This window comes from Suricata suricatta, chromosome 9, assembly GCF_006229205.1.
Source record: "Suricata suricatta isolate VVHF042 chromosome 9, meerkat_22Aug2017_6uvM2_HiC, whole genome shotgun sequence".
NCBI lineage: Eukaryota > Metazoa > Chordata > Mammalia > Carnivora > Herpestidae > Suricata > Suricata suricatta.
Window position 1 is genome coordinate 60,739,280 of NC_043708.1, and position 20,013 is coordinate 60,759,292.

The 20,013-nt window shown below is 43.2% G+C and overlaps 1 protein-coding gene across 1 annotated transcript in view; it reads left to right on the forward strand.

Annotated features, from left to right (window-relative positions):
* Window positions 1-18,841, forward strand: part of EGLN3 (egl-9 family hypoxia inducible factor 3) — a 29,229-nt gene extending 10,388 nt beyond the window's left edge. Inside the window, exons 2-5 of the mRNA XM_029951334.1 lie at window positions 11,854-11,973; window positions 13,542-13,678; window positions 15,865-15,938; window positions 17,153-18,841. Coding sequence (XP_029807194.1) covers window positions 11,854-11,973; window positions 13,542-13,678; window positions 15,865-15,938; window positions 17,153-17,184 — 363 coding nt within the window. The 3' untranslated portion in view covers window positions 17,185-18,841. The remainder of the gene's footprint in view (window positions 1-11,853; window positions 11,974-13,541; window positions 13,679-15,864; window positions 15,939-17,152) is intronic.
* The last annotated feature ends 1,172 nt before the right edge of the window (window positions 18,842-20,013 follow it).

Sequence of the window (20,013 nt, forward strand, 5' to 3'; positions counted from 1 at the left end):
CCACCACATGTTAACATGTTCACACATTGTTTTCTAGTATTTGTATAAGTTAAGTTACATTTTCTAGAGCCAGAATGGGAGCAAAATTGGGAACTGGTTCCCTCCTGCTAACATTAAATGGCGGTGGAAGGAGGAATCTTTGGGAGTAAGAGCAGTGTGGCTGTCCCTCCTGTGTCCAACAGTCTTGTGAGAAGGGTGAGCTGAAGGCACGAGGAGGAAGCGGAAAGAATCCTGGTGGTTTGGGATGAGCGCAGGCTGGAGGCCCAGGTTGCCTTGCTTACGTGCTAACTCCTCTGTGCTACCTGCGGACGCCACTCAGAAGCCTGAGGTGGGCGCCGGCCTCTCGCGGCAGGTGGCCGCCCCGTGGGAGATCTGGGAAGCCCACGCCGAGGAGCCCTTGGGCCTGAGGGAGGGGAAAGCGGACAACCCAGTCCAGCTCGAGGGGAATCAAAGCTGTGCCTGGGAGGAGGTTGGAGAGTAGCTTGAAGTAGTAGCTTCTCCTCACTGCTTGCGTTTGGAGCCCTTCCTTGATTTCCCCGGTTCAAGGTTCGAGCCTGTATTTGGTAAGTCATGACAGCCCTCTGAGGATCCTCCTTGTCGCTTTACCATGGAGTGGAAGCAGCCGCTCTGGAAGTGAGAGCACCTGTTTTCAGTTAACACATGTTTCCTGATATTTTAGAAGCAGTGTTTCGTGGTGGAAAGGTCATGCTTAGTTCTATAATGTTCTAGGAGTTACTTTTGGTTTCCGACTCGATTTCTTTGTTTGTAAAATGGGGCTTGTATATATCTCAGGAGAGCATGGGGGCAATTAAATTCATGACTCCTGCCCCCCAAATTCAGAGCCAGGCACTCCTTTATTTCTAGTCCCCTTGCCACTCCTAAAATAGTTTATACTTTATTCTCAGAGGAGCCTTTTACTTTCTACTCCTCTAAGTTCCTCCTCCTAGATCTCACCCTCCTCTAAGCCTCAGCAGATGTGTGTCCATTGTATTCTAATCAACATGATTTTAGGAAGTTCTGTATACAGTGAGTTCCAGGTTACAGGGTAGTAGTGGGTTTGTCTCCTAAACAAGCTTTGGCCATGAGGAAGGAAAATTCACCTCATCCCTGGGAATCCTCTGAGTTTACCAGGTGCCGCTCCTTTTACAAATACATTTTTGTATTTGCTTTAAAATTTTTGTAAATATATTTTTAATTCTTTAAGTGTTTTCATTTGCATTTTTGAGAGTGAGAGAACTCGTGCAAGTGAGGGAGAGGGGCAGGGGGGTAGAGAGAAAGAGTCTCTTAAGTAGGCTCCACATTTAAGGACAGAGCCTCATGTCTGTCATGAACCTGGGATCATGACTTGAGCTAAAACCGAGTTGATATTCAACCACCTGAGCCACCCAGGAACCCCTAAAATTTTTTCTTAAATAACTGTTTTTAATGTTTACTAATTTTTTTTATTTATTTTTGAGACAGATAGAGACAGAACATGAGAGGGGGAGTGGCAGAGAGACAGGGAGATACAGAATCTGAAGCAGGTTCCAGACTCTGCGCTGTTAGCACAGAGCCTGACGTGGGGCTCGAACCCACAAATGTGAGATCATGACTTCAGCCGAAGTTGGAGGCTTAACCGACTGAGCCACCTAGGTGTGCCCTTGATTTGGGAACAAGTCTGGAAACCTTGGCTGGTGCTGACGTAAGCTAACAAGAAAAGGTCTGGAGAGGCTGATTTCCTCCCTTAGAACTGGGCCTGGGGATGATGGGGGCGAGTTGTTGAGCAGTGCATCCAAAGTAGAGGTGGGCCCTGCTGGGGCTTCACGGAGTTTAGACTGGGAGTGAACTTGTCCTCCAGTGGGAGTAACTGAAGCAAAGGCCGTGTGGACAGCCGGTACTTTGAGGCAAGATTCAGAGTCAGTTTCCATGGCTCTGCTGTTTGTTCACTGCCGCCCACCCTCCACCACCTTGGAGCTTTGGTTCCCAGACTCCATACCAAGCACACTGCTTTTTCATATTTTTGTGATTTTTTTTTTTTTTTGCATTTTACAGTTTTCTAGGATTACGGAAAAAGTGATAGACAAGGGTAAGAAGGGCTTCAAATGCTTCCAGTAGAACTGATCTTTTGTCCCTCAAAAACAGATGAATTGGTTAATGTTGGATGTTAGGTAAGCTGTGCAGATAAAGCATGACTTGATGAGGAAGGCCTCACTCTCTTTAACCAGACTAATGGGGTTCGAAGAGGGAAGTTACCCAACCTTGTGCCTCAGTTTCCTATGTGTAAAACGGAGATAATGACGGTCCCTGCCTTGTGGGGTTTTTGTGAATATGGAACGCGGGATTGTTTGTGGCGCTCAAACAACGCCAGGCTGGCACCTGGGAAGGGCTCTCTACAAAGGTTTGTTCCGTAAGCGGATGTGTCTCCTGAATTTCATGAGTTCTCCTTCTAACTGATTGGCTGTGTGTCCTTTCTTTCATTGAGGAGATATATATTCCCAGCTGCTGAAATGCACACGTAAATATAAGATCTAGTTCCCTAGAAAGTTCTTTGGCTTTTATTTTTTCCAGCACAGTTGCAGTGTCCGTTGTTAATACTCTGAAAATTCATTGGGAATTGCAGAGAAAGTGTTTTCCTGGTTTTTCTTAGCTTAACAATATTGTTTCAAGGCATTTTTCATGATGTGTTTTGACTGGTAACTATTTTTTTTTTCTATTACCCATTTATAAAGTCTTGTCTGAACAGTTATATTTGAGTTACCATGGATTCCCTGAAATATCTTAGGATTCATTACAGATAACGAATTTAAGGACAGCCACACTTAATTTTCCTACAATCCTGCAACCACACATGTTTTCAAAGACTTCAGAGAGCCGCAGGTAAAGTTTTGTTTTCCTGATAAGGCTATTTCTCACATCAAAAGAAGTTAAATATTGTGAGTCCCTACCCCCATATTGCCTCAGGGATTACTCATGAATTTGTTTTTCTAGACAACAAAGATAACTTCTAGGTTCCCATGATAACTTCCAGGGTTAATGACTTCTGAGAGCTTGGTGAGCCTTGTGACTCGGGAGGACAGCTGTTGCTCGCCTTCCCCATAATCGGGAAATTAAATGGGATGGTATGTGTAAGGCGCCACCCCCAAGTGCCACCTGGCGACATAGGTCCTCAGGAAATGGCAGCAGTTACTATATGGGGAAAGGCATCAGAAAGGATATGGCTAAACGCCCGTCTTAATGTCCTTCACCCTGAGTCTGGCTGACTGTGGCTGATTTCATAAGTGCAAGGAAGGCCGTATTCAAAACATTTCTCTGGTGACTGGAGTAGTGCTGGGGGAGGGCTGTCCTGAGCCGGTTCCCTCCGCAGTCTGCCCTGCGGTGTGCTCCGGTGTGGGCTGGCTGCCACCCTCACGCAGCGCACGTAGCCCTGTCACTCAGCCGTCACCCTGCTGGCCAAGAGCCAGGCCTGGGGGAAGGGCCGCCTTTCCAAACCCAAACGGCCTGTATTGATATGTCGATGTTCCCGGCCTGTTTACAGTGCTTAATTGCAGAGCCCTGGCTGAATCCTCTCCAAGGAGAGGAATTAACCACAATTCAGAAAGGAATGACAATAGTTTCTTAAATTCTTGGCCTTGCAGAGTTTCAATAGCTTCTATAGCTTCTCCGGGGAGGATGATTCACTCTAGTTCATGCATGAAGTGCAGGATTCCCTGTAATAGACTCTTGATCTAGTGCAGTTAGACTTTACAAGGCTGCGAATCCCCTGTGATTTTATGGAGACTTCTGTGTGTGTACATGTGTGCATATTTCTGGGGTCTGGGTGGGAGCCTTTCTCTTTAATGTAAGAATCTCAGGGGGCTTTGGCATCGGTAAAACTGTCATTGCTGAGCTAGGAGAACTAAATCGAATGTTCTAGAGTCGGAGTAGTTGTTGATGGTTTGAATGATCCCATAGCTGGGGCCAAATTCCTGAGACCAACAAGGGCACTGATGGAAAGATCTGCCTGGGGACAGGTTTTCAAGTGAAGATGGTACATTCTAGTCTTCATGGGCATGATGCTCTCCCATGACCTGAAGGGCTTGGTAGATCCACATCACCAGAGCAACCAAGAGTCGGCTCTACATTCTTGCTTTTCTTTTCCAGAATTACGGAAGCGCTCACATTTCAAAAAAATTAATGCACGAGGGGCATGACGATCATTGCTCTAAACTGAAGGGGAGGTTTTGTGTAGCAGTGTTCTGGGTACATAGGTTCAGGTAGAGGCATTTTTTTCTTTCTTTCTTTTTTTTATGTTTATTTATTGTTTTTGAGGGAGAGATTCTCGAGTGGGAAAAGGGCAGAGAGAGAGAGGGAGACACAGAATCAGAGGAGGCTCCAGACTCTGAGCTGTCAGCATAGAGCCTGACACGGGGCTCGAACCCAGGAGCTGTGAGATCATGACCTGAGTTGAAGCTGGATGCTTAACCGACTGAGCCACCCAGGCACCCCTAGTGTGGATTTAGAACAAACGAGGAAGGCAGAAGTGAGTCTCCATGTACAAATGGAATAACCGAAAACATTTGAATGAATAACTTGAGGTTCGTTGAAAGGCTTCCTTGCCTTACAGATATATTTGTCTGGACTGTCCGGTGTTTTGATTCTTCTGATTTGTCTGGTCAGATACTGAAACTTTGGGAAGTGGAACATGGTAGCTTGGCCACGGCTCATGTTACTGCCCACCAAAAGCCTATTTCCTATTTTCCCCTCATTTGGTTACATCAGTCTTTAACTAGAGATACTAGGAGGAAGGAAATAGCTAGGTTTGCTCTTAACCAATGAGACAGATAACAAGCAAGATACCAAGATAATAAGTGACAGTTTGCACAGAGTTTCCTACTTTTTTCTCTAAAGTACCTCCATTATTGAAAATAATTTCTTTAGGTCAATCTGGATGAAGTTAGAATGAATGTATAAAGATTCAAATGCACTTTTTATGTTTATGAGCTGTTCATCATCACCCGGAAAGCTTGCTCTGTTGTTCAGTTTCAGATAAAGGATGGGACTGGCAACAGTGTGACCTTTGCAGAGTAACATTTTCTGGAAACTCTTGGAGAAAGCTTTGCACAGTTGCCTTTATCTTGTCGAGATGTCTTATGAAGAGTGTACAGTTGGATTTTATTTATTTTTTATGTTTGTTTATTTTTTAGAGAGAGAGACAGAGGAGGAGCAGGGCAGCGGCAGAGAGAGAGGGAGACAGATTTTTGAAGCAGGCTTCAGCCTCTGAGCTGTCAGCACAGAGCCCGATGCCAAGCGTGCACCCAAGAACTGTGAGATCATGACCTGAGCCAAAAGTTGGGCGTCCAACTGACTGACCCACCCAGGCGCCCCGTACAGTGGGGAATTAAGTGACAATAGTGGGTCCTACAAGGTATCCTTGAAGATTATATACCCCTGGACAAGGAAGACTGAGAAAGTCTAAAGCAATAATCCCAGTTTGCTTTCTTCCTCTGGATTTAAGTTACTCGCCCTTGAAAAGGATTTTTATGGTTCTCTTCTCTCAGTCCTTGTTAGAACCAAATGGAAAATAACATTTTGGCTTAATTTATCCTTAGTTTTTTGTTTGTTTGTTTGTTTGTTTTTTAAAGAACAAAACTTGGCAAAGATCATACCTCTTCCAGTTTTCCTCTCTAGACTTTCTTATGGTATACCTGCATATAGCAGTCTGAAGACTTCTTTTTTATATTTGCTTTTTTTTTTAAGTTTACTTGAGCAGGAGAGAGGCAGAGAGAGGAGAGAGAATCCCAGGCAGGCCCCACATTGTCAGTGCAGAGCCTGATGCAGCACTTGGATTAACTAACTGTGAGATCATGACCTGAGTCAAGATCAAGTGTCGGACGCTTAACTGACGGAGCCACCCAGGCACCTTTGCTTTTCTTTTTAAATAGGACAAGTTCAATTTTAGAGCTACTGCCTTTGTTGCAGTGGTTGACAATTCCCTCACCACACCCCAAATGACCCGATGGGGCCCCTTTCTCAGTGGTGCCTTTGTCAATATCGGACGTAAAGTGTCCAGCCACAGGGCTGCCCTGCTCTCTGTCCCCATCACGTGTGTATTAAAATATGTGCCGAACACACAGCACCCAGAAAAATGCCCCTGGGAGTATGTATAGCCTTCACCTCTTCTACCCACAGCTGACTAGAAAAATGGCAAGTTGATTGCCCTGGCTGTTGTCACCCAACTATAAACCGGACCCATTTGTAGCCAGAAGATTTGAGCTATTATGGTCCCTACTGTGATGAGGGGCTTGGCTGTTTTTCCAAGCTGAAGAAGGGGCCTGGTCTCGTGTATTTCTTCTCAAGCTTTTACACATCGAGTTCTCCATGTAGAGTGTCTCATGGTGGAGAGAGGAAGGATCCCGTCCAGGGTCAACATGGGAGGAGTGGAGGAGACATGTGGAATGGGGATGGTGCTGAAGGACAAGGCTGTGCCTTTTGACAGGATGCTTCTGAGCCCTGTGAAGAGAGATGGGGGAGGTGCCCGCCTGTAGCCCAGGAGCTACCACAAAGTAGCTTGACTTATTTTGAGAGCGAGAGCACGAGTGGGGTGAGGGCAGAGAGAGAGAGAATTTCAAGCAGGCTGCACACTGTCAGTGCCGAGCCCGACACAGGGCTAGAAACTCACAAACCGTGAGATCTTAACCTGAGCCAAGATCAAAAGTCAGATCCTCAACCAACTGAGCCACCCAGGTGCCCTGAGTAGCTTGACCTCTTAGGAGACAGCCGAGAGTGACCTCAGAGTACAGCCTGATGTGTTTTTTTGTGGCCCTGACTATACAATTGGGGTGAAAGCTATTCAGGAGAGTTTCCATGCAAATCTGGTTCAGTTGCTTGTATCCCTCTTAAAATCTGAAGATTTGGGACACTGGGCCTTCAAAAATCGCAAAGGACATCAGATTCCCTGGCTGTAGGCAGCGTAGCACATGCTCCGGAGTTCTGACACAGATGTGCCTGACTGGCTTCAATCATTTTGTTACCTGGAAGTGCCAGAAGCGATTTGAGTTTGCTAGTCTTGGATTTGAAGCTACAGAGCACTGAAGTAGAATCAGCGCCCTGAAGAGGAGGTATCAGGAGACCCAGTTGAGAGGAAGACAGTGTGCATACCATCAACTTTAAAAACAGTTACAGGGGCGCCTGGGTGGCTCAGTCTGTTAAGTGGCTGACTTTGGCTCAGGTCAAGATCTCACTGTTCGTGGGTTCAAGCCCCGCGTCAGGCTCTGTGCTGACAGCTCAGAGCCTGGAGCCTGCTTCTGATTCTGTGTCTCTTTCTCTCTCTGCCCTCCCCTGCTCATGCTCAGTTCTCTCTCAAAAATAAATAAACATTAAAAAATTAGGAATAGCTAAGGAAGCAGTGTTTAGTGTAGGCCAGGCCATGTGTTAAGCATTTCACGTGGATTACCTCCTTCACCCCTCATACGCCAATTTTACTGATGAGAAAACGGAGGCATGAAGAGGTTATGCACAGGTTATCCTGAACTTAGGTGACATTTTATTCAAAGTAGCTGTGCTCAAGACCATTCATAATTCAAAACAAATCCTTACAAAGATGGACTGGTATTTCTGCCTACTAGTTAGAGGGGCCTAGCTGTGGACCAAAATACCAGTATAAAGGTCCCTCAGCCAGGTAGCTTTGAAGTTATGCTATTCTTGCCACTTTTTAAAACACGGATTCACATCTATTATAACTTTTACAAATAAAATGAGCTGATTGATATTTTAATTTGTTAAGTTAAATTTTGCATAAAAGGCCCCTTTTTTACTTGTTTAAGATCAAGTCAGACTGATGAATCTGACTGCAAAGTCATGAGCAATGTGAAATACATTTGTATAAAAATCTAGGCCGTTGGTTGTTGTTAGAGAAGCGGTGAGTCTAAGTGGAGGCTGGGGGGCAGATGCACCCCGTTCCCACCTGCGGGTCTAAAATGATCATCATTGCTGAGTGGACTGTGGGCGTTGCTGGTGACACTGGAAATGGTTTATAAGTACAATCAAGCTGTGGCTAGTTTCAGTCAAGCGTGTTCTGTGTAGGGATTGGAAGGGAAATCTTCGATCTTTATTTTTCAACCTTACCTTTTGGATTGATGAAATAAGGGTTTTTGTTGGCCTTTTTTCTTTGCTTATTTTTTATTTATTTATTTTTTTGATGTATGGTTTTTTATGAAGCCAGTTCAACGATAATTCCAGGAGAACCACAGTTCTCTTTTCTGTCTGTGGCATTCAGGGAACAGATTGGGTTCCTTGGATTTGGCTATTACTGTGTATCTGCATGCATCTTTAGAGAGTGCATACACAGTTCCTGCCTGAACATGGCTGTCTAGATGGCTGGAGCACGTGTCTCTGGTCTAGAGCCAGCCTGGGAGGGGTTCCCCCCTCTGCTCATTTCCTTCTGCTAAAGAGCTCTGGAAAGGCCTCCTGGAGTGGTTGGGGGCTGGGTGGGGGGCACAGTGGGGTCAGAGGAAAGAATGGTGAGTGCGCAAGGGGACATGTGGATTTGTTTACACACCCAAGAATACAACTATAGGGCTATATTGTATGTGCTCTTGTGGACCACACTCATGTGTTATTAAACTTCTATAAATTTCAAATAGTAATCCAGTCAGGAAGTGTTGGCAAATAAAAGACCCACAATAAATGAGTCATCCTCTGGTCAGTGTCAGTGTCATTGCTTGGCATGTTGGTCGCACGGTAATTCAAGCACTCTGGCCCTGTTCTTACTGTGCGGAAGCATGCTCCTCCTTTATACGTTATAAATCCCTTCCCAGGCTTGATGAGGTTTAGACAGCAACACAGTTGAACCAGTCGGTTTCCGGGGTTTGTTTCGGCCCCGTGCGCAAATTGGCACAGGAATGCACGACTAGTTGTTGAAGTGAGCCTTGCTTCTCAGCACATCCTTAGCCTCCTGGTTCTAGACTAGATCAGAGACCAACAAAGAGTTGGGAACGTGCCCAAGCCAAGACCTGTCTTCAGTGGCTCTTGTCCAGAAAACACTGACAAAATTGGCCTATGTCGTTACGACAGGCCCACTGAGGCCCACAATAATTTCCTTCCATTGTTTCCAACTTGATGCTGTGGCTTCAGAAACCAGGAGAGAGGGTGAAGATTCACCCTGGCCAGAAACATGCCCTCTGTTCCCCTTCCTGAAGCAATCAGATACTTTGCTGGCACTTAGGGGCTTTGTCTTAATAAGTCCCCGGGACGTGCTAGCTCTTTTTCGGTGTATAAGTTTTATAGATGCAGCAATTCGTAAAGGATGTACTTTTGTGAATTTGTGTCTGTTTTTTTAACTACTTAATACAAACTGAATTCTGAGGCAGATCAGTGCTTCCTAATGCCCCAAAGAACCCTGTTCCTCCTTCTGGGGTTGCTGCTTAGATATAGTCTTAGACCTTCAGAGGCCCTCTGACTAAAGCCCTTCTTTATAGAAAAGAGACTGTGCCTGGGTTCACACAATTCATTGCTGAGTGGGCCAGATGGCAGGCATCCAGACCACTGACCTTTTCCTTAGACTAGAGCTGTTCAAGAATATAAGATTATATAGCATCGATGGAGTGCTGCTTCTTTTCAGGGCCTCAGAGTGGGGAGAGGCTGAGATGGTAGGGAATCTAGCCTATAATTGTTTGTGGCTTAAGTGACTTTCATTATTGGCTCAGTGGTGGCTCTTATAATCCTAATAGCTGCTTCCAGGGATGAGTAATTCTTTAGTCATTATAGGTGACTTCATTTATCTCTTCTTCCCAGCCAGGCCCATCATTTCTGCCTGCTACCGGTCAGCTTCCTCCAAGCCATCCTTTGCTTGACGGTACCACATTGGTTAAGTCTTGATGGCAGTGGCCTCAAAATTCCACTGTTTGGACAGGGTTCAGGCTAACAGCCGAACTGCAGCTCCGAGATGACGTTGCATTGACATTTTTGATGTTCAGAGGCAGGATGTGGGGATTGATAGCTGTGCGAGGGAGACAGTGAATTAAGTGTCAAGATCATTGTAAAGCCGAGGTCCTCTTCAGCCTTATTGTTGTGCTAGTGCGTAGTGTGTGTGATGCCTTTCAAGCTACATGCTTCATTCATGGGTTCATGCTCCTGCTGGGAGGGACTTGGCACCCATAGCATTGAAGCTGTTTCTTCGAGCCACTAATGCTTTAGTTTGGGCCTCTACGTGACTGATCATTTAACCAGTAAAACAACTATGCCCTTTATGAGGGAAAATACCTACTGGATCACTACATGTATGTTTGAAGATAGGTTTTTAAAATGACGAAAATCTTAGGACACCTGGGTGATTGCCAGTAAAGCATCCAGCTCTTGATTTCGGCTCAGGTCATGATCTCACAGTTCATGGGATCGAGCCCTGCATCAGGCTCTGCACTGTGAGTGTGGAGCCTGCTTGGGATTCATTCTCTCTCTTTCTCTCGCTCACTCTCAAAATAAAGTTTAAAAAAAATGACAAATCTCTATTGATTTAGGTAGAATGTAAATTTGCTCTTTAAAGGACAAAGCCACTTGCTATTTCATTGACTTATCAAATTTTATTATTTTTTTATTTTTAGTTTTTTAAAATATTCACTTTTGAGAGAGAGAGGCAGTGAGCAAGCATGAGTTGGGGAGTGGCAGAGAGAGAGGGAGAGGGAGAAAAGAGGGAGACACAGAATCTGAAGCAGGCTCTAGGGTCTGAGCTTTGAGCACAGAGCTCGATGTGGGGCTTGAACCCAGCAAGAGATCATGACCTGAGCTGAAGTAGGATGCTTAACCCACTGAGCCCCCCATGTGCCCTCCCCACCCCTGCACTTACCAAATCTTAAACAGATACCTTTCATGTGTCGGGCACTGTTCTGGGCACTAAGTTGCATCAGACAAAAAAAACAGGAAAAAACATACCATTCTTCATTTTATGTTCCAATATCTTCCCTGCATAGATCTCATCCCTATGAAAATATTTTAGAAATAAGGCAGTGTCCTGTGGAAAGAACTAGCTTTTGCACTTTGCCCATTTTTTTCTACTCCTTCCTCTAATTTTCCCGTGGAACAATTAGAGTTTTGGTGCCCTAGTAATAGTACTTCTTTAATAGTAATTTTCAGTAGGATTTGTTTGTATGGCTTTCTAGTTTATGCCTCCACCTGGCTGATACAGGTAGTTGCTTGGACAAAGGAAGAAGACTTCAGGTTATCATCTGATGTGATAATTACCAGTAGGAGAGAAGACAGTAGGAGAGTATTGAGAAACACACTAAGATATGTCTGGGGCTTTTTCTGTGAATTGCACCTGATCACGCTGCCTGTCCTAACAAATTGGGGCATAGATTCCTTCTGATTGGACCCTTCCTTTCCTGCTCTTTCTATCCTACGCATTTTATCAAGCAAGCCTGATCTTTCCCTCCTTTGCGGTTGGTTCCAGTCTTCTTGTCAATGCAGCCATCGCCATTGTTCGAAGACGGGGTAATTTGGGGATTCAGGAGCATTTATTACACCAGGCATAATCCCTAAACTCCATTACCTAGCCATTCTGATTTCGTGGGTCTAGGGTGGGAGCTCAGAACCTGCTTTTGCCAAAAGAAGGATTGGAGAAAAGCAGGGCGTCCTAATGAGATAGCTGGGCTACTGTCTGAAATGTTCTAGAACAGTGGGAATATTGCTGAACCACTTTCCACTTGGGCTGAACCTAAGGTATGACTTGGCTGTTAATCTTCTATGATGAGTCTAAATGTATGTATCGTACGTGCAATTAAGAAGCCAGCAGCCACCTGTAAATGTCACGCAGCACCCAGAGACCTCTGTTCCCCAGCTGTTCCCCGTCAGGCATGGATTGTCTCCGCTTTGTTACCCAGCTCTCTCGGGATTTCTCCGCAGGCAATGGTGGCTTGCTACCCGGGAAATGGAACGGGTTATGTTCGACACGTGGACAACCCCAACGGTGACGGCCGCTGCATCACCTGTATCTACTATCTGAACAAGAATTGGGATGCCAAGGTACTTTGGACTAAAGGGAGTGGAGTGTGGAGTTAGAAACTATAGGAAGCTAATTCAGATGACTTAGAGAGGAGTTTGGAATTCTTAATTCCCATGAATGAATCTTTTCTACGTCACCACTTCCCTTTTTTCTCCTACTGTGGCATTAGTACTTAAGTTAACAAGATGAAAATAACAGATATGAAGCTAATTTGATGGGGAAGCGGGGAAGGAAGGGTCATTACTAGGTTATGGGAAGGGTGGTTGATAGAAGGTAATTTATTATTTTAAGAATGGGGATCAGTTCTTTTTTTTTGTCTACTCCAGAGCTGATAGGATTTTCAGTGCACACAGTAAGATATATACTTTCCCCTTCCAGCAGCAACATTGAGAGAATGCCACAAAAATAGAACTAACTGTAGGATATAAAACCGGCCCCCGGCGAGGTTTCCCACACAGTCCTCTTGGGGTGATATGTTTCGCTGGTGGCCGCTTGCCATGGCTCACCATGGTTTGTGACCGCCAAAGGCTTTCTGGCTTATTTTAGTACTTTTGAACATATAGATAGATAGAGATATGAAATCTGGTTCCACGCTTACAAACATTTGTCTGGAATTTGTATGCTTTCTGAAAGTTAAGGATGATTTAGGAGTCTGAGAAGTCAGAGAACTTTTCAAGCTCATTTGGCTTTTGAACCTTTTGCATCTCCGTTTCCTGTTCATTAGGGCAGATACGGTTGTCCTAAAGCAAAGATATTTTCTCTGGCATCAGGAAAACAAAACCTGGAACACCAGCGAGTCAGAAGAGACCAGGCTCGTCTCTTCGCCCTATTTGGTATCATGACTGGAATAGGTCCCTTAGTTGTCTTTTAAAATCTTGAAAGGTAGTGTTATAGGCAAGAGAGTAGAGTTATCACGTCAGTGATCATAAATCACAAAGTATGAAACCATTCAACAAATATGGGAGTGCCTGCTAATGCCAGGCATTGTGCTGTACGGAGACACTGATGTGTGAGACCTAAATTCTACCTTGATGTGGTTATCCTAACAGGAGGGTTGGGTGGGTGTATTTGTAAAAAGTAATCCGAGGAAAAGAGGGATCCATCTAATTCAAGGTACAGATAAGGCGGTCTGAGTTCAGAAAAAAGAGCATGTAAGTTCCAGCTGATGAGATCACACAGGAGCTGGAGGATTTCAAAAGAAAACTATAAATTCTAACAGAATGGAATGTTCTGTGTGAGGGCTCTCCTAGGAAGTTCGTAATATTAAAGTGAACCATACAAAATTGTAGGTCAAAACCAGTCAAGTGTTGGCAATTTTGTGAGATTGGACCTAATAGCACTCCCATTTTGTGCCCATGGATTTCATGACGGGGGTAGGAAGGATTCATTTGGTATGAGGTGGTTAAGGAGATATGACTAGATAGGTCTGAAATAAAATTTAGTACAGGGTATAAGATTGAAGAGCATTTGTAATACACACCTGGAGTGGAGGTTGGAAGATGAGGTTGTTTCTAGATGAGGCTGAAATACCATGTTCGTTAATTATGTGCGAGGCTAGGAAATAATCCATCTCCTTTGTGGCCTTCAGGTACATGGTGGGATCCTGCGGATTTTTCCAGAAGGGAAATCATTCGTAGCGGACGTGGAGCCCATTTTCGATAGACTCTTGTTCTTCTGGTCAGACCGCAGGAATCCACATGAAGTCCAGCCTTCCTACTCGACCAGGTAATAGCCAAGGCCACGATTCCTCCTGGCAAGCTTTTCCTACAAAACTCACTTCCCACAGAATTCCCTAAAGTCGTGTCCTGTGTGTCTGAGAAACCAACCACACCCCGAAGCTGATAGCAAACCTGTTTGGAGGCAAAAATAGTTAAAGGGGAAACTAGAGTCCTTTGGTTCTTTACAAAACCTCATGTCATTTTGAACTATTAACAAATTGTTGACTGTCAGGTGAGCACAGTGGATTCCAGATTCCCCACAGTATTTTATTCTTCTTTCTTTGCCACTTCTACCATAAACAAATTTAATGATGAACTGTCCCTAGAGAATGCTGGCCATCACATATCAGAAATTCTGATGGTTAACTTGGGATGAATTTATGAGTTGCCAGTTCCAAACAGAGAAAGAATCTTGAGGAAAGAAAGAGGAATTTGTTTCTACTTTTCCTTTTTACCCTTTCCTTTGCTTAAAATTGGTTTAGGCCCACCATACCAGTCCTGTGCCGGTAAATTCTGTGTTGGATTTTTAAAAGCCCCGTCTTTAGATCAAGCACGAGAAGATTTTCAGATTAACTGAATAACTAGTATCGTTTAGAGGGCACCTGGGTGGCTCAGTCAGTGAAACGTCCGACTTAGGGCTTGGGTCATGATCTCACGGTTTGCAAGTTTGAGCCTCACGTTGGTCTCTCTGCTGTCAGCACCGAGCCTACTTCAGATCCGCTCTTCCCAGCTCTCGCTGCCTCTCCCCGGCTTGTGCTCTCTATCTCTCTTAAAAACAAACATCTGGGGTGCCTGGTGGCTCAGTCAGTTAAGCATCCAACTTTGGCTGAGGTCATGATCTCGCGGCTTGTGAGTTTGAGCCCCACAGCAGGCTCTGTGCTGACAGCTGAGATTCTGTGTCTCCTCTCGCTGCTCCTCCTCCACTGGTGCTCTGTCTCTGTCTCTCAAAAATAAATAAATGTAAAAAAAAAAATTAAAACAAACATTAAAGAAAAATAAAAAATTCTTAAAACAAAAAACCTTGTTTAGTAATAATCTAGAAACTCTTGACACAATCCTCATTTCAGATTCTGCCTCTCATTACCTTTGTTTTGTGACCAGTGCCGTAAACCACCTGCAGCCGGCATGCTGTGGCGGTGCAGTTTGAACAGGGAGTCAGCTGGGGGCAAGGGAAGAGAACTTGGGTAGGATAATGACTGAACCCTAACAAGCCTAATTAAATTAGAATCACCTGTGTAAAGTATTTAAGACTTAAGAGTTGTTCCCCTCCAGAAATCATGGACCCACATCCCACACAGAGCTGCATATTAAATGTCAAACTGGAATGTGCCCTAGGTGAGCAGGTAACCAATTCTGCCCCCAGAGCCTGCCTGTGGCTGGTTTAATGGGGTGTGATAATTGGAACCTGTCGTTTCTGCCAGAATTCCCTCGTCATTCCCCAATCCCTTGATGACCAGAGTCACAGGAGAAACATTAGACGCTGATGGGGAACACCTGAAAAGAAATTTGAATGCTATTCTAGAAATTCCAGTAGCTAATAGTAATTATAAAATGAAACTTTTTGAAAACTCATGCATGAAATGACTCCTGTTACAGTCTATCCCATAGATGGGCTAAAGCAAATTAATGGGAACACTGTAGACAGCTTGAGGGCATCATCATTCCGCTGTATCTTTGCCTTAGTATCCCAAACTAAGGAAAGCCAGCCAAGAGCATTAAGTGTTCCGTCATTTAAATAAATTACTCCTCAAAGGTTTACTCAATGGACCCCTCCTCTTCTCTGTGCTCTCCCCAACATCTTGGGTCTTCCAGTTTTTAGCAGAACAACACCCTTCTAGTCCTTTCTGTGTAGATCATCTTGACTGTTACATTATTTGTGAAATGGCCTGTCTCCCCTGTGGAAGCCTGCACTCCTTGAGAAAGGGGCAGATGTATTCACACGATCATTTGAATTCCCATTGCTCAGGATAATGCCTGGTGCATACTTGGAATTCCTTACGTGCTTTATTACATTTAAATAGAATTGAAACCGGAGAAGTTTATTTTAAATTGAAATCGGGATGGATTTCTAATAACTGGGACAACTTTAAATGTTGGCTTTATAAATGACTCTGGAGTGAAATTCATAGCATTTTTTAAATTTTTTGGTAGTATTTTTCATCTTCTTTTCTTACATCTGCTTATCTTTCACAGATACGCTTTGACTGTTTGGTACTTTGATGCCGAAGAAAGGGCGGAAGCCAAAAAGAAATTCAGGAATTTAACCAGTACGTGTTTGAAAATTTTCGGCGACTTTTCATCAAGTCAACCTTTGACTTTTGTTGTATATGTTGTAACATACAGTTGGCCCTTGAACAATGCAGGGGGCGGTGGTTAGTCGGTTAGAGGTGCCGACCTCCCTGCACTTGAAAATCTGCATATACCTTTTGACTCACCAGAGCTTGACTACTTATTGCCTACTGTTGATAGGAAGCATTAAACAGTCAACACATTTTCATATGTTCTGTGTATTTATGTGCTATATGTTTACAGCAAAGGAAGCTATAGAAAAGAAAATGCCATTAAGAAAAAGCCTAAGGAAGAGAAAATACATTTACAGCACGGTGCTGTATTTATTGAAACAAATCTGTGTAGAAGTGAACCCATATTGTTCAGGGGTCATCTGTACTCTGTTCTGTCTCAGCCTTGGCTTAGCTTCAGATGCCCTGACATCTTGATGGGCTTAATTCTGAAACCCAGGCCTGAGCTCTGCTGGAAAAACATCAGAAAAAATGCAAAGGACATCCCCTGTGAATGTCCACTGATGGTGTGACAGTTTATAACAGATGGGAAATAGTTAACTTTTTATCATTAATATTTGCCCATCAATCACAACGTTCATTGTGGCCCATGATTTTGGCACATTTCATAGGGGATGCAATGGAGGCCCGTTAGAATGGTTGATTTATTCTATTGGTGTGGGACTGTGACTCTGTGTACAGACACTGGGTTCAGGTAATACAAACTGAGTATGACTTCACGTCATTTCTGTCCCTTCCTGCCTCAACACCATTCCTGTCCTGCATCCAGTTGTAGGGCAGCATTTCCCAAAATCTGTGGCAATCCACATCTTGCCAATCTTGCCAAGTTGGTTTTCGAAAGATAAATTTCTGGCCCCTTAAATGTGGGAAATGTTACATACTATATCCCTTCTCTTGAAGAGTCACTGTGGTCATTGGCATATTAATCAAGAAAAGCTAATCTAAGATTAAAATAAAGATGTATGTAACATTGGCTAACCCCTGACCCATTTGGACTGTATTTATATCAAAAAACCAAAGAAAACCCATTTTGCTAAGTCCTGTCAGGGGGCACTGTGTTCAACTTTGTATTATAAGATGGGAGGTATTCACTGGAAGCTTTTTTGGTGACATTCATGACATTAAACTCATCAGATTTGGCTTCTTATCCTTTTTTATTTTCTTTCTTGTCCCCAACCCAGGGGAGACTGAATCTGCCCTCACTGAAGACTGACTGTGCTCTGAAATCCGCTGGACTCATCCATTTTAGTAATGGTTCCTAAATTCTCTTTAAGAGTTGAAATCCAAAGAAGGCCTCTTCAGTTACTTGGTGACAAGAAACCCCCCTCCTACTTACATCCTTCACATCCCTGTCTTACATACGGTACTTTTCTGTTTTCTTGCCGAGACTGTGTCCACCTTCAGACACTCTCCTTGCAAGATGAACTCATTTGTTAACTCCAGAAACACCTGCAGACGCTGGCCAGCAGTTTAATGGATAGGTTTGGTCATACTGGCTATCAAAACAAGATCCTGGAAGCAAGGGCAAGGGAATGAATCTTACTTGCACGTTATGTACACTTCCTGATTTGAAAGGAGGAGGTTTGCAAAGAAAAAACAATGGTGACAGATGCCATAGAGAGGCATCATTGAAGCCTTAACAGCAGGAAACAGAAATTTGTGTCATTGGAACAATATCCAGATATTCTTAATCCAGGACTTTTGGGGTTTCTGGAGAACTATCACAACCCAATGACATTATTACCTCTAGAAAGGGCAATTTGTAAGTATCCTGTGGGTGGACACTCTTTTTCTTCCTGGTCTTTAACCTGGACTTTTCTGCCACTGCCCCATTTGGCTGAAAATAGGACTTTCTGATCAACGATGATACACCATTTATTTTTTATTTCCACTCCTTACATGGAGAACCTAGTTCCCCAGAGGCAAAAACTAGGCATAAATTGTTTGGGTTACTTTGTTGAAGTGGATTTTGAATTTAAATCAAAGGGGGAAAGAACCTACCTGGAAGGTAATTCAGAGACCACAAGCTCTAAAAATAGTATCAAAAGATGTGGATCTGACAAAATACAATAATCTTCAAGTGTGCATCTTAAACAATTTGAGAGTGCCAGTGGGGTTGGAAATGTAGGCCTTCCTGTGTTTCAGTTTTCCTTTTTAATGAGCTCACCCTTCTTCTTTAACAGAATGAGAAAATAACAAAAAATTGGGCTTTGTATTTTAAAATGGAAATGGAAATAAAACAAAAAAATCCTGAAAAGCTATTTGAGTTTGTCTACATTTTCTGTCCCTAGTAGCCTTTCTTCAACAGAATTGACTCTTCAGATCCACTGTGGTTGGCAGTATGTCCAGAATCATGGAATTTGCTAGAACTATGGAAGAGTCCACTACAGTAGACCTACAGATTCCACTGTCTCAGGAACCCTGAATTGTCCACCTATTTTATGAAAGTTATTCTTCCTGGTTTTCAGTTCCATTTTCATAGGTTTAAATTTCTTCTTTGCAAATCTCATGAACATTAAAAGAGCCAGAAATACATTCTTTTGTCACTTAGAGATACATACATACACTTTCCAAGAAAGAGGCTTACTTTTTTCCGCTTCTGGTTTTGGAAAATTTCCAGATAAGGCTGTTCTTCATTCTCATGACTGCTCTATTTTTTTCATAGTACTTATCACCTTCTAACTTACTATGTAATTTACTTATTTATTGTGTTTATTGTCTTGTATCCTTTCTCTAGAGTGTAAGCACAATGAAGACAGAGATTTTTGTATGTTTTTAATCAATGGAATGTATTCCCAGCACCTAAAACAGTGCCTGGCATATTAAGGGCTCCATAAATACTGGTTGAATAAACTTGCTCTCCCACCTTAGTGTCTTAATGGTTTGATTCATTTCCTCCATCTTTGGCAGAAAGGGCTCACTAGAATTTTTTTACACACATCTTTCTCTCGTTGACGTACAAATCGATGCTAGGAGTTTCCTAAAGCTTTGGTCATAGTGTCATTCTGTATTTGTTTATCTTTTGGAATAGGTTGTTGACCACAGTGAATCTGAAAATTGAACCAAGAAACATTCTTCCCTTTAATAGCCTGGGACTTACGGAGTAACATAAGAATAACCTCTGATAGGACAGAGCACATCCTTCACCGTTTTTGGTGAAATACATCAGTAAGAGAGAAGGAAAGAACGTCATTTGCTAGGAATTGTATATTCTATAAAATTGTAACTTTTCCCCATGGTTGCTAATGGCATGAGGGTGCTAGTGACAAGATTCTGACGGAATATCCTGTCATTCTAATTCTATGTCTTGTATCTTTCATTTTAGCCAATATTTTGACATGCCAGATCATCTGGCCTCTTAGGCCTTGCTTATGTCTTTCAGACAAAGGTCCTATAAACTATATATCACATCAGTTTTTAATACACTGATTTTTTTTTCATGGTTGAATTTGAGCCCTAGAAGATTTAACCTGGAAAATAAAACTTTAATAGGGTCTGCTTTTTGCTACTGTCTTTGACAGCCCACTTAGGGGAAGACTTAGCCCTGCTGAAGAAACATCATTTGGCAAATAATCTGATCAATTTCCTCTATATTCCTGGCAATGAAATGTTAAGAGCCTACCTCAGTGTTACGTCACCTATATAGCACAGAGTCTTTGGCAGGAGATTAAATTTTGAGCCAAAGATCCTACTTCATGGAAATAAAAAGTCTTACCTAAGTGCATTAAATAGATCTTTAGTAGAGTAGTTAATACCAATTAAATGCTGGGCTGTCTGAATCATGAATTTTCCATTCAGACGTGATTTTTTTCTTCTTTAAATACCTCAGGTTTTTTAGAGGTTGGGTCTTCCTAATTTCTTTGGGTCATTCAGTCCTGAAATTTCCCGAGTTTTAGAAAGCAATGATGGGGAATGCCAGGCTGGGTCAGCAGTTTGTATGAAACAGGAGTTTGGACGTGTCAGGTCCTTTTTTATTTGATTAACGACGAGGACTAGCCCAAAGGTTGTTCTTGGTAAAGTTATTTTAAATAAAAATCATCGA